General features: G+C 35.8%; 1 protein-coding gene across 6 annotated transcripts in view; it reads right to left on the reverse strand.

Annotated features, from left to right (window-relative positions):
* DACH1 (dachshund family transcription factor 1) overlaps positions 1 to 12,592 on the reverse strand; it is a 355,736-nt gene that overhangs the window by 165,112 nt on the left and 178,032 nt on the right. For all 6 annotated transcript variants that reach the window (XM_074535516.1, XM_074535515.1, XM_074535517.1 and 3 more), the window contains exon 3: positions 8,075 to 8,236. In XM_074535516.1, the coding sequence (XP_074391617.1) occupies positions 8,075 to 8,236 (162 nt within the window). The remainder of the gene's footprint in view (positions 1 to 8,074; positions 8,237 to 12,592) is intronic.

Here is a 12,592-nt window from a genome sequence, read left to right on the forward strand (position 1 = left end):
CAATGCTCTGCCTCTTCCATCACATGAAGAACTTAAAAGAAAGAAGAAGAAATTCTGACCTCTAGGACAAACTGCCTACTGCCTCTTACGCAGGACTGCATCCTCCCCTTGCTTGCCTGTTCCCTCCCTCTTCGGTCCACATTACCTCTTTCCATATAAAAGAGGCAGTTATTTCCCATTCTGATTTTTGCAGCAATATGGTCCTCATTTATCTGCCTTACCACATAGATGTGTTAATGGATTTCCTGGTCATAAAAAGTTGAAGCTCTAAGACTTGAATGCAAACTCTGAGACAAGGGCAATGCATCTCCATGTACATCCCGCTGACATTGCTGATGAGAAAGGACCTATAAAATGCAGTTTTTAAGAACTGCCAGAGTACACAATTTTCTACATGCACGGGCTCAATTTAAGAAAATTTCTTACAGTAGATGCCTGACTTGGGGCCTATGGTTGCCTTTCCATTACCTGGAGAATCGCCAAAAATGCTCCTTTGAACACAGACACATGCAGGCATATTATGTTTGCAAATACAGTCTGAGTCTCTAGAAAGACACTTCTTTCCTCTCCTGCCCCAGGATATTTTGATTAAACAAAACCCTCCAAGCATTCAATACTATGAAATTACCTTTAGCCCTAAAAATAACTGTTGCCTAGTTCATACAACTCAGAAACATACACACCAGTCAGAATAGGATGCATATTTTAAATTCTGTCCCAAAAATAAATGCAGCTCAATGTAGTTCTTTGTCGTGTGTATGAATGAAAAAACTCTGCATTTCTTAAATATCTATATAACTATAGAGAAAATATTTCGTTGGGTAATGTAGCATATTTACATGTCTGTAACACAGAAAAGAGACACATTTTCATGATGGTAATTTAATAATTGTATGACATTGTCACTTATTCCACCAGAGACGACATATCCTAAAACTGAACTAATAACCCCAAAATTTAGTGTTTTCTTTTAAAAAAGTGGCTTCTAATTAATATTTATGATGATCCTGTAGACTATTGCAACTACTTAGTAAAATGAGGTGTGTATTAAACTTATATTTCTTAACATAGCACATCCACAATATCAGGTTTTACTATATTTACTGCAGATAACAAGGAACAATGAAACAAAACGGAATGAAAGCTTAACAATTTTGTTAGTTCCCTACAAGGCACTAATAAAAAGAAAAATGGCCATAACAATAAAGTACACATTTTGAAAATAAATCACATTGAAGATTAAATTATCCAACTATTTATCCAATTAGGATTATCTTTCATGGAACAGGAAATAAAGTAAATGTGATCAAACAATATAAATAGCTTTTTTTTTTTCTCTCTTTATCTTGCTGACAAGATAGACTTATTAATTTAGATTTTTCCATGAACTCAATACAGCTTCATAGCAAGCCCAAAGCACAAATGTCACACTGGAAGCTTTTGCTTCTGCAGTTTTAGAAGCCTGCTCTCTATTATGCTTCATGTAGGTAAAACCACTCTTTTCAGAAGCAGCATACCCATACAATCACGAAAACTTCTGAGTATATTTATTTTTAAATAGTTTTCTGTGAGAACAGCTAAACTTCTCACCTGCTGTTTCTGAAGAGTAAATTCATCTCTTTTACTTTTCTATTTCACTGTGCCTGAAGCACTATTTTGCCATGACTGCATCACTGTCTTGGAAAAGACCTGTTACCTCCTTCAAATCTTCAAATCTTATTCCAGAAAATATTAATTGCATGCACTGAGAGTGAGATCCATTAATTTAACTTCCTTTATGTAACTACAACTTGGTAGTCGCATGACTAAGCACTTGTAAGGTGCAATTTATCTGATCTACTTTTGCCATCTACTTTAGGATGAGATGGATCACCCCTACAAGTGCCTATTGCTGTCTGTTGAGTCTAAGGTGACTCAGATGCAAATGTCCACATTTGTTTCAATGAACTTCACAGTGAAGATTTAATCTGGATGAGGGAACTGTTACAGCACAACTGACTTTCCAATATGAAATGCTGAATCTTTGCTAATAATTCTCCTAATTTACTAACTGGTGCTCAGGTCATAACAACCAGTTATTGCCTTGTTTAGCAAATTTAACCATCACAATTAAAGTCTGGGGAAGCAGATATGGACTAATTATATTCCTAGTTGACAGACAAACATTACATTTTAGCTATAGGATGCAAGATTTTTTTCCCATGACAAGCAAAATTCTAGAAAAAAAAAAGCTTAGTGACCTGATTATAACTAAATGATCTGTTTCTGGTGTTCTGTGTGTTCCCAAAGCACAGTTTTATGAAAGCATCCCTTTAGCTTGAAATACGATGTGCTCCACATAGCACATTTGTCCTTAAGGCTGTATGATTATGCTTTTGCAAGCACCTAGACAGCACTTTTCACCTACAGATCTCAAACAAATTTACAAAAGTAGATATCTGTCACTGACAAGCATTTGTCTTATGTCCCACGATGTCAAAGTTGCATGCACAGTCTCGTCATTAAAAGAAGTGCTGTGTATCATACAAAAAACACTGACATGCTGCAAAGAATCCTCCTGGTCTGAAGTTAATGTTTAGCTTATTTTCATTTTTGCAATACTTTCAGAAAGGAAACACATCCACCTAGGAATATACTCGTTCAGTTCACACTAAGAGAAAAATACATATTAATAATAGTATAAAAGTAAAAAAACAGCCCAGTGTTTAATCTGTTAAACAATAGAAAAATTCTTATGAACTACTGATACTGTCATTGAACTGGAGAGAGTTTGAGAACAAGCTTGCTCTGGCTTTTTCACCCTATGATTTGGAATCTGCTCACAGTACTGCCAGCTTAACCAAAAAGGATTAACTCTCATATCCAACTGAGAACACAGATAATTCTCAGTAATTGGTAAAAAATGAAGATGAATGGGGCTGAGAGATAAGGAGCAATTAGCTCATCAGCAGTTACAGCTGTGCACTCAATCCGGATCCATCTCTTGAGTCTCGGCCCCTTTTAAAGAACCCAGGCAGAATAAGCACAGGACACCCCCTCCCAAAAAATTGCCATGCCTGCCCATCATTCCTCTTCCTTCCATTTTATTTCCATGCTATACAAAGACACCTGTCATAGCATTCTGTGTAAATTACTACCTCTCCCAGGACCTGTATCTACAGCCAATCTTCTTTTACATTAAAAAAAAAAAAAAAAAGAAAAAAAAAAGAAGGAAAAAAAAAAAAACCCAAAACCCAAAACCCGGAAACTAAATGACTACTGTAGACACTTTTAAGTTCCCTGTCAATCGTTTCCAATCGTTTCATTACAGCAGCATCATCTGTTTGAAAATATAAGCAATTCCCTCATCTAATTATAGGGAGGATTTGAGGTTCATTAACATTGCCAAGGCAGAGAATCAGATGTGCAACTGCAGAGCTGTGCTCAGTGGCCTGCATTCTCTGTTTCCTTTTATTTGCTTTTTCAAGGTCTCCAAGACTTTTTCCTGAAACCATAAAAGTATTTCTTTCCCTTAAAATAGACACGTGTGTTTAGAAAAAGGAAATTACTGCATTTTGTACTGTTCTATTATTGGGCAAGGTCACCAGAGAAAAATAATTTCACCTAAATCATTTTATCTCTGATTCTAGATGAAAAAAAATAACTGTATACAAACAAGGTTTACCTTTGAACAACACATCACAGGAAGCCTTGTATTTGCCTCATAATTTTAAATATTGCAAGGTAATGCAGATGAAGAGGAAACCTAACATGCCAAGAAAATCTCTTAATTTTCAGCACATTTTGTAGTTGTTTATGGATTAACATGCTAGCCAAGTGTAAAATGTTGCCTCGTATTTCCTAACTGTGTTTAGAAATTAAGAACACCAAAGTCTTCATGATTGCTTCACTTCCTTAAAGAAATAATAGCATTTTTTTTGTATGAATGTCGTTTAAACAATGACATTTTCTTGGGACATCTGTTTTGAGATCACATTTTGAATAGATATGAACTCATTTCCTACTAAGCAAGTAATTTACTATTGTTGATAGTTGTTTACAAGTTTTATGAGTCATATTTTAGCGAGTGGCAAAGGTCTTAACAAATCCTTTGAGTATTCCCTAAAGTGTATGCACAGTGTTTTCATTATATAAAATGTTCGGGAAGCAAAAGTATACGGACTGTTCTTCACTTCCTAACAAGTTATAGATAGCAAACTCTAGCCCACAAAAATAGCTTTTAAAAGGTATTTATTTTCAAAGGCTTTTATCTTTTGCTGCTGCAGGTTAATGAAGTAGGACAGCAGGGCAGTAAGTACTTAAGCAGCGAGGAAATGATTGAGCTGCTTTACCCATGCACTGCTTCAGAGCATCAGAGGGTAAACGTACAACTGATCCTAACATCACACTAAGATGCTAATATGACAAAGAGTAGAACCTCAGCAGTGAAATTTAAAATTTGACCTTGCCAGTCTTTCTTTTCATTCTGCAATTAATTTAAAAAACCAAACCAAACTAAAAAAAAAAAAAAAGAAAAAAAAACCACCAAATACAACAACAGCAACAAAAAAATCCCCAACACAGAGCATAATCTTTCTTTTTCCTTTGCTGCCCTACGGAATTCATTTTTTAGACAATACCCCAATAATTTATCTATCCTGCATGTTGTATGTAGGATTGCCACTAAAAAGAACCTGGGACATTTTTCCTTCTTATCTGCAATGTAGCTCATATCAGCCAAGCTGTCACAAGACAGTACTTGATATAAACAAGAGATTGCAAAGACATCTCAGTAATCAATATTAGGATGGCTACAGTATGGAAGCCCCAACCACTGCATATCATTTGTCTCAGCATCTATTTCTATGACCAAATGAAGCATTAATTCAAATCATAAATCTATGGTGATTTAAATCTGGGAATGAGCACCTGCCTGCTTTAATGATTTATTTTGTACATTTCAGTAAGCAGGAGATTTGTCCATATGAACTGACAGGTCACCTTCAGATGCCAGTAGCAGACTGTTTATCACCATGCAGACTAGCATCTCATCTTAGCAAGTAAATATTAAACTAAAAGAATCCAATTGATTGTGGATGGGGGAGAAAGGCGTTGCAGCCATATATTTTACTCAGTGTGCTAATACCTCACTCTGATTCCTCTGTAATTTCTTTTTTTTTTCTTTTCCCTTCTGAAATGATAATTCTGGTGGGAGGATGCAAGCTCAAGGTTACCAGCAAAACAAAGATATAAAATAATTACTTATTAGTATCATTGGCTTCCTTTAACTCCCTTCATTCACTAACCTTTTGGCCATTGCTACAAAGGACCAAGTTAATAAATTTGTGTAGTGCTCTGTATAATTATACAATGCTTGACCACAAGAATTACTTCTGTAATTCACATTAAGCATTTGATTAAATCCAAAAAAAAAAGACAATTCAGAAGTAAACCTGACAATATGATAACTAAAATAAGGGCCCCTATTTTATTTATCCACCTTTATGTAAGCATTGGAGCACAGAATGGTAAATCCACACCCACCATAATTCCTGCTACATATGGGCTAGGATGACTCAGTTAAGTTTGTGGCCTGGTTGGATCATTTGCTCGTTTCCAGTTTGGTCAGGCACATAAGCTAATTTAAAATGTAAACTAAAATCAGGTTGTTTTCTTTCGTTTTATTCTTTCCTCCTGTCAACATTCAGTAATGTAATATTTCATATTCTTCCCTAGCAAGCTGTAATTTAAAACATTACTGGTATATGGACTTGATAATATTTATTTGAAAATACATAAATAAACACACTCCTGAAAAAATGCAGGAGAAGAAAGTGTACGTACTTACTACAAGCAACACCTTTGAAATATGAGCTCTTGTCAAGATAATACAGTGTGCTAATTTTCAAAAATGCAACTAATAAACAAAGAACTTAACTCTTCATGAACCTAACAATACCCTGACATTAGTAGCATAGGAGTCACTTCTCTGATTCCATATGCATGACCAACACTGGACACTAGACAGGGTTCACTATTAAAAAAACCCCAAACAAATAAATCAAATTGCTCTTGAGAAATCCTCTGCATGAAGGGTGCAGCTCAAGACAAGATGCACAGACAAGAAAACTGTATTTTCAGAACAATTCCTCATGCAATGGAGACAACTGGAAAGCTATTCACTCTACTCAGAAGAGCCATTTTTTTCTGTACAAAATTAACTCAATTCTTCATTCAGTTAAATTGGGAAATTAACTGAAGCTAACAAGTAAGTTAAGGGGCTGAGAGAAAATTTTGACAATGACAATAAATAATCTTGCTTCACTAAGTTTGCCTTACTAAAATAGCTAGAATGTATTTTCTTAAATAGGGAAAATGATTAGGCTGTCTAAGAGCATATTAGTTATCTAAATTTTGCCTAAAACAAGGATTTCAAAATAGATATTTTTTCTTTTTTACTCAGAGGAAGTTCAGATATTCCTTCTATCCACTCTTCTACAAATACTCTGTGTGGCTTAGATGCTGATTAATTTTTCCATCCCCATGGATGCACATGTGGTTTATAACTAGAACTGCCAAGCAGAATAGCAGCTCCACAAACCAGTATATCTGAACATTTTATTTCACATAATGGATTCATCTAAGCCTGAAAATCTAAATTAGCTTCTAGTTCTAGTGCACCCTCTTTATCTTCTCGGCTTGTACTTACCCTGTTCACCCTTTCTCATTACTTCACTTTTCTCCCAGTGTGCTAGAGGCCAACTGGTCCTTCCACTTCATTTGTACCTATCTCCTCCTCCCAGATTTCAAAGACACCTGCACTCTAACCTCTTGTTTTTCTCCAAGAGAACAATCCTTACACTTGTATTAGAGTAACCGCATATGTTGGTATCTCAGTAATTTAAGACTATTTTCTTCACCATCATAGAGGTATTTTAAAGCCTTTGTTTAAAAGGAAAACAAAACCAATCATATAATCTCCTTGTGCAGTAATGCACGCATATTGTTGCTATTTACAGTAGTATGTACCCAAATGATCCTGTACTTTGAACTGCAATTCATATTATTTCTAAATAATACCCTACCGATGCCTACTGAACTGTACAGAAACACTGCCCTCAAACATGTATTTATTTATGTTAAGGCTAGTGCATACCCTCTCAGATTAATTTCAAATGTATTTAGAAGATGAAAATCTAAAGAAAAAAAAAAATCTGGACAAAGGGTCAAAATACAAACAAAAAGCCTATCTGAGGCCATTTGATTCCAGTATACACCAATCTTCCCTGCAGTCTTCTGAATGTACCTCTTTTCATTGAATTTCTGTTGCTGAGTTAATACTGTCTCAACATGATAAAAGGATCCAATACAATGAAATGGCATAACAAAACATTTTACAGCAGACACACACAGATGATTAAAGATTTAATCAACAACAACAAAAGTTATCCTAGCTTTGAAGTATGCTTTAGCAAAACAAATTGTCCAAACAAATGAATAAAGTATACTGAAACAATTCCTTTTTGAAAAAGAACAAGAGTTGCTGATGGCTGCTTAAGAAATGGAAAAAATGTTAACTACATTTTAAGAACGTGTTTATTAAAATAAAATATGATAGGAACTGCAGAGCATGGCAGAATTTATTGTGTATGTATGTTTTCCTTTTGTCACAGGGCACATGAAAGTATGAAATATTTTGCTTTCAAGCTTGTGTTCTGAATTACCTAAAGTCAATACCCAGCACACTGAGCAGGAGACATTGTTAAATTTCACTTTGACACCATCATCTGTCACTCCACCTGTACTTTGAAAAATGAACTCTAAGCAATCAAACCACTTTCTTTCATGGAAAATATTAACTGGAGTCTGCAAAAGTAGCCTGTAAAGAAAAGAATGTTTTTGTAATAGTAACAACAACACTGAATGGTGTGTAAGGGTCAGGTACAAAATAAAACTGAAAACATTAAGAAAAGGAAAACAAATATGCAACTTTTTACACCAAATCAAAGCTTCAGAAGGAAGTTCAGTAAGGTTACCATTTTAATAAAATATCTCAGTATTATGGACATATATTAATGCTATGTCTGAAACTTACCAACGCTTGAATTCAGATCTCCATTTTCAGAGTCTGCTCCATGCTGGTTATTATTTGCATGATAGTTGGACATAGCTTCCAATTTGATTTTTTTCACTTTCATTGCTTCTGCTATGGCAGCATTGGTGGCAGCTGCTGCTGCTGCAGCTGCTGCTGTCAGACCTGCAAAGAAGTATTAAAAAAATTTAATATTCATTATTCTATGAGTCTCCATTATTGTAGGGACTGTTATTATTCCTTCATGCTTGTTACATAAGAACAGAGAGCACTACAGAGTTTTATTCCTCTTATTGGCTTTGAAAACTATCAACTTTTTCAAGTAAAATATTTCACACTGTATTTAGATAATTACTCCTGTACATTCATCTAAACTTTAAGTTGGTGTCCAGTAAGTGCATTCATAATAAAATCACAACGAGATGCAGCTACAAACAGATGCAGTCAAAAATCTAATTTAGCTTCAAAATGGTGTCCTGTCTGACTATGAATAGGTGAGTAACCATACTTAGAAAAAAATTTCCATCAGATCTTTGAATGCTAAAGAAAACAGAAATAACAGTCTATAGTTTCTATTTATGAGTAACAGATTATAGAACTCAGGCATTTCTCATTTCACACATAATAGCAAGGAGATGTAGTTTTTCTAGGAAGCATTTCTAGAAAAAAATAATGCAGAACATTATTCTGCTCTCCTCAGACTGTAAGGCATTAAAGTATTTATCAATGAGAAGAGAAAGTACTAACCCATTTAATACCAATCCCAAAATCACCTACAGGCAATTCAAGCACTCTTCCTACCAAACCAAGTTTCTGCCATCCATCCATTTACAAGAATGTTCTGCAAACCCAGAAAAATTTCTCTTTGTCAAGAGCAACTGGAGAACCCAGATCCCTCTGCCCCAGCCTGGATGGCAGCAGAGAGAAGACAGTGTCAAAGCTTCACAAGAGCTGCCTCCCCCCCACAACTGATGCAGGGGGCAGAGATGGAAATGACAGAGAACTAAACCTAAGAACCAAAAGATAAGGCAACAAAGCAGGTAAGTTTAATGCACTGATGCACTCTCAGCCCTCAGCCTGTGATGCCACGTGAAGAGAACAGACCCTCAGTCATTTTGAATCAAGATTCTTGCCCTGAATGTGGAGAAGGCTTGAAAAACTCCATGTAATTAGTTTAAAGGTGCCTGCTTGTCTGATTTTCAGCTACTCTGAGAGGTGTGAAGTGTCCTACGGATCTCAAGAGGAACTAACGCCACAATTTACTATTCTAAGGCTGCTGTCTAGCATAGGAAGAGTGCAATTTAGCAGGAAAGACCAAATAAGCAAATAATCCCAGGCCACTGAGGTAAATATTGCTGGCACCATTGCTTCCCAGGGTCCCTTGTTGTCTCCTTTGACTCCTTACATGGAAAACAAGCTCACTTTTGCCATGTTTTTGGCTAGCGATGGGGAGGGACAGAAGGCAAATTCCAGCAGGGAAAAAGCAGAAGGTGAGCAGACATCAGGAAATCTATGAGGTGGCATAAGAGGTGCCTTTGAATATATTGTTGCTTGACTGAAGGTTGTTTTCCCTTATTGCTTTGCATGACCACATAAAGATTAGCAAACAGTTCCAGCTCCCGACCCTCCTCACAGCTGACTTCTAACACCTCCAAGTGTAATGAGAATTACTGACCAAGTGATAATTACAGATCAATATTCTTTACAAAAGTGCTGTTTCAGGTAGAAGATGTATCAAAAGCCAAAAATAAATAAGAAGATGAATAAATATGAGGGTTTACTTTTATTTTAGCTTCTGCTACTATCACAAATTGTGCATGTTCTGATCTTAAAAAGGTATTGACAATAACATGGATTGCTTCCAATTATATTTTTACCTTAGAGGAAGGATATGAAGCCATACATTATACAAATTTGGTTACAGTCCCTAAATTTGGCCACAGAAAAAGGGATGGTGCACCTCTGAACTTTGGTTTGCATCCGGTGCTCATTAAACAACACAATAACCTACACTTCCTTTTTTATTATACATATACATCCCTGAAAAGCTAAACCCAGCATTTTTAAGGAACAATTATTTGGAGGAATATCCTGGTACATTATATTCAATGACTACAACAGCAGGCCGCAAATTCTTGGTTGCTTCTACACCAGCAGTTTTAAAGTTTCCAAGTACTGGGGTAAATTACATACTAAAGAGATGCTGGACTCGTGACACCACCTGCAATTATTTTCTGTCTCATTGGAATAATGACCTGGATGCAGAATTTCTGAAATAAAAATCCTCTTTTGCTACAAAATTTGCAAAAAAAAAGAGTATGCTCTTTGGATGGGGACTGAGAAACTAAAATACAAATTGCTTAGTTCTGTCATAAGATTTTTGCAAGATAATGCTTGTGGCAAAAAATGATAATTTTAAACAGTAGGAATTAAACTAATAATTTCATTCCTTCTCTTACAATCACAGAAGTGACTGAAATGATTAGTTTTCTATACAGCAATTAATGGAAACCATGCAAATCTGAAATGTGCACAAGCACTGGTGCAAGTAAGGAGGGAAATGGAAGGAATAGTGCTCAGAACGCTAGCCTAATGGTGGTCCTTACAGCAATTCCAGTCTACAGCACAGTTTCTCCTTTAGTGCTGCTTTTCCCTATCCCCTGAGCAAGTGGCAAGGGAGGCCCAAAGCCTTGCTTTATAATCACTGGTGCAATGCATGTACCAGAACTTCAGCATAGGGCCCAACTTACCTTTTTTAACTCACTAGTATAGGCAGGCAAATATAAGCAGAAGTTAATACACCACTATGTATCTATATTATATTTTAAAATACTAAATTGTAAAGTCCAGGTATGGGTACATACACAGGGAAATAGCTGGGATTTAAAAAAAAAATATTATTTGGAAAAGCTGTTTGTTGTAAACATTATTTAACATCAATTTACTCTTGCAATAAGTAGCCAAGGAATTTCCAAGGTGCACACTTCTCTACACTACAGAAATGTTACCTTCAAAAATGAGATAACTAAATGTAACCTACAAAGTCAACTGAAATGAAAGAAATAAGGATCACACTGAATAGCCACGTAGGTATCTTTTGTTCTTTACAAATATTTATTTGAACAGTTAAGAAGTATTCAGGCCAAAATATTCAGTGGATTAAAGGCAATGGTAGTTGTCATTAATATTCTGAAATTGATAAGTTGTTTATGTCTGGCATTCTTCCTGCTGATTATGCAGTGAGACAGGCAGCTTTATAAATATCTCATCACTCCATCGTCACACAAATTTCATCGACAGTGCTCATGCACAGCTATTAGCAATATGAATCTAACCATTACAAGAGGAATGAAAATCGAACATGTGGCATTAATACGCAGTCCTGGTTCCTAACCATCTGATAGGCAGATGGTGTAAAGCGGATTCTCCAGCTGAAATGAAGGGGCACATCATTTAAAACCTTGTTTGCATTCTAACTGATATCAGTGCCATATTGATATACATGATACATCATGGCAGTATTTGAACAATCTAGTTTGTTTCAGTCATAAATGTTTACAGCCTTGTTTTTTATCTTTAGAAGCATGTTCTGAGGAGCGTATTTTTAATTTATGAAACCTATTGTTTACTTCTGTTGAACCAGAAGATTAGCAAAGAGCAGGAATATTAAATTACCACAACCACAGCAGTATAACTAAGATGGATGAATAAAGTATGGTTTTTCAATATGTTTGCAAAGGAATTAAAAAATTAGCCTAGACATTTTATGCATTAAATACATTTATTCATTTAAACCTTACAGCTTTTTTCCCATGTGACATACTTAGAACTTTAATGCTTTATAAAGCCATTCATTTAAATCTCTTACTGCGTGCAAATTAATCTTGTCCAACAATTTAATTCAAAAGGCAAAACATCAGAAAGTAAAGTTCGATTCAACCATCACGCTTCTGAAGTAATCTCCGTATTGCTGACAGTTCCTATAGACTCATCAGCAAAAGTCTGTTCAAGGTGTCTTGCAGGAGCCGTATGAATTTGAATTACAGCTCAATTGAATGCTCGCCAAGCCTTAGCAGGAACTCAGGAACAAGAAGCACAACACCAAAAGAGAGCGCGAAGGATCCTTTCCTGCTAAGACCTTCTCTCTTCTGTCACTAGATTACTTTGGCCTGTTGGGTGTGTTTGTAGCTGTTAATTATGTTAATAAAGTTGCAGCCTGCTGTCTCTGCCAAATATAATCATAAGCTTTCTCCTGCCAAGTCCTGGTCTAATTTACACCCGTGCAACTCTACTGAAGTCAGAATTTTGTGGGTGAGAATGAGACCAGAAGTATGCCCAGTATGTGTGGTCTCTAACGCTGAAAAATGAGTGAATGAAACAGAAAACAATGACAAAAAATCCACAGCATCTTCAGAAAACAATTCTGTTCTAAAAGCAAAGTCCCCAAGAGAGCTGTCATATATCATGACAGGTTTTCGAAACGTACACGAATTACTGGTGGGCACTAAATCACATCCAGGG

The sequence above is a fragment of the Zonotrichia albicollis genome, chromosome 2 (genome assembly GCF_047830755.1).
Source record: "Zonotrichia albicollis isolate bZonAlb1 chromosome 2, bZonAlb1.hap1, whole genome shotgun sequence".
Classification (NCBI taxonomy): Eukaryota; Metazoa; Chordata; class Aves; order Passeriformes; family Passerellidae; genus Zonotrichia; species Zonotrichia albicollis.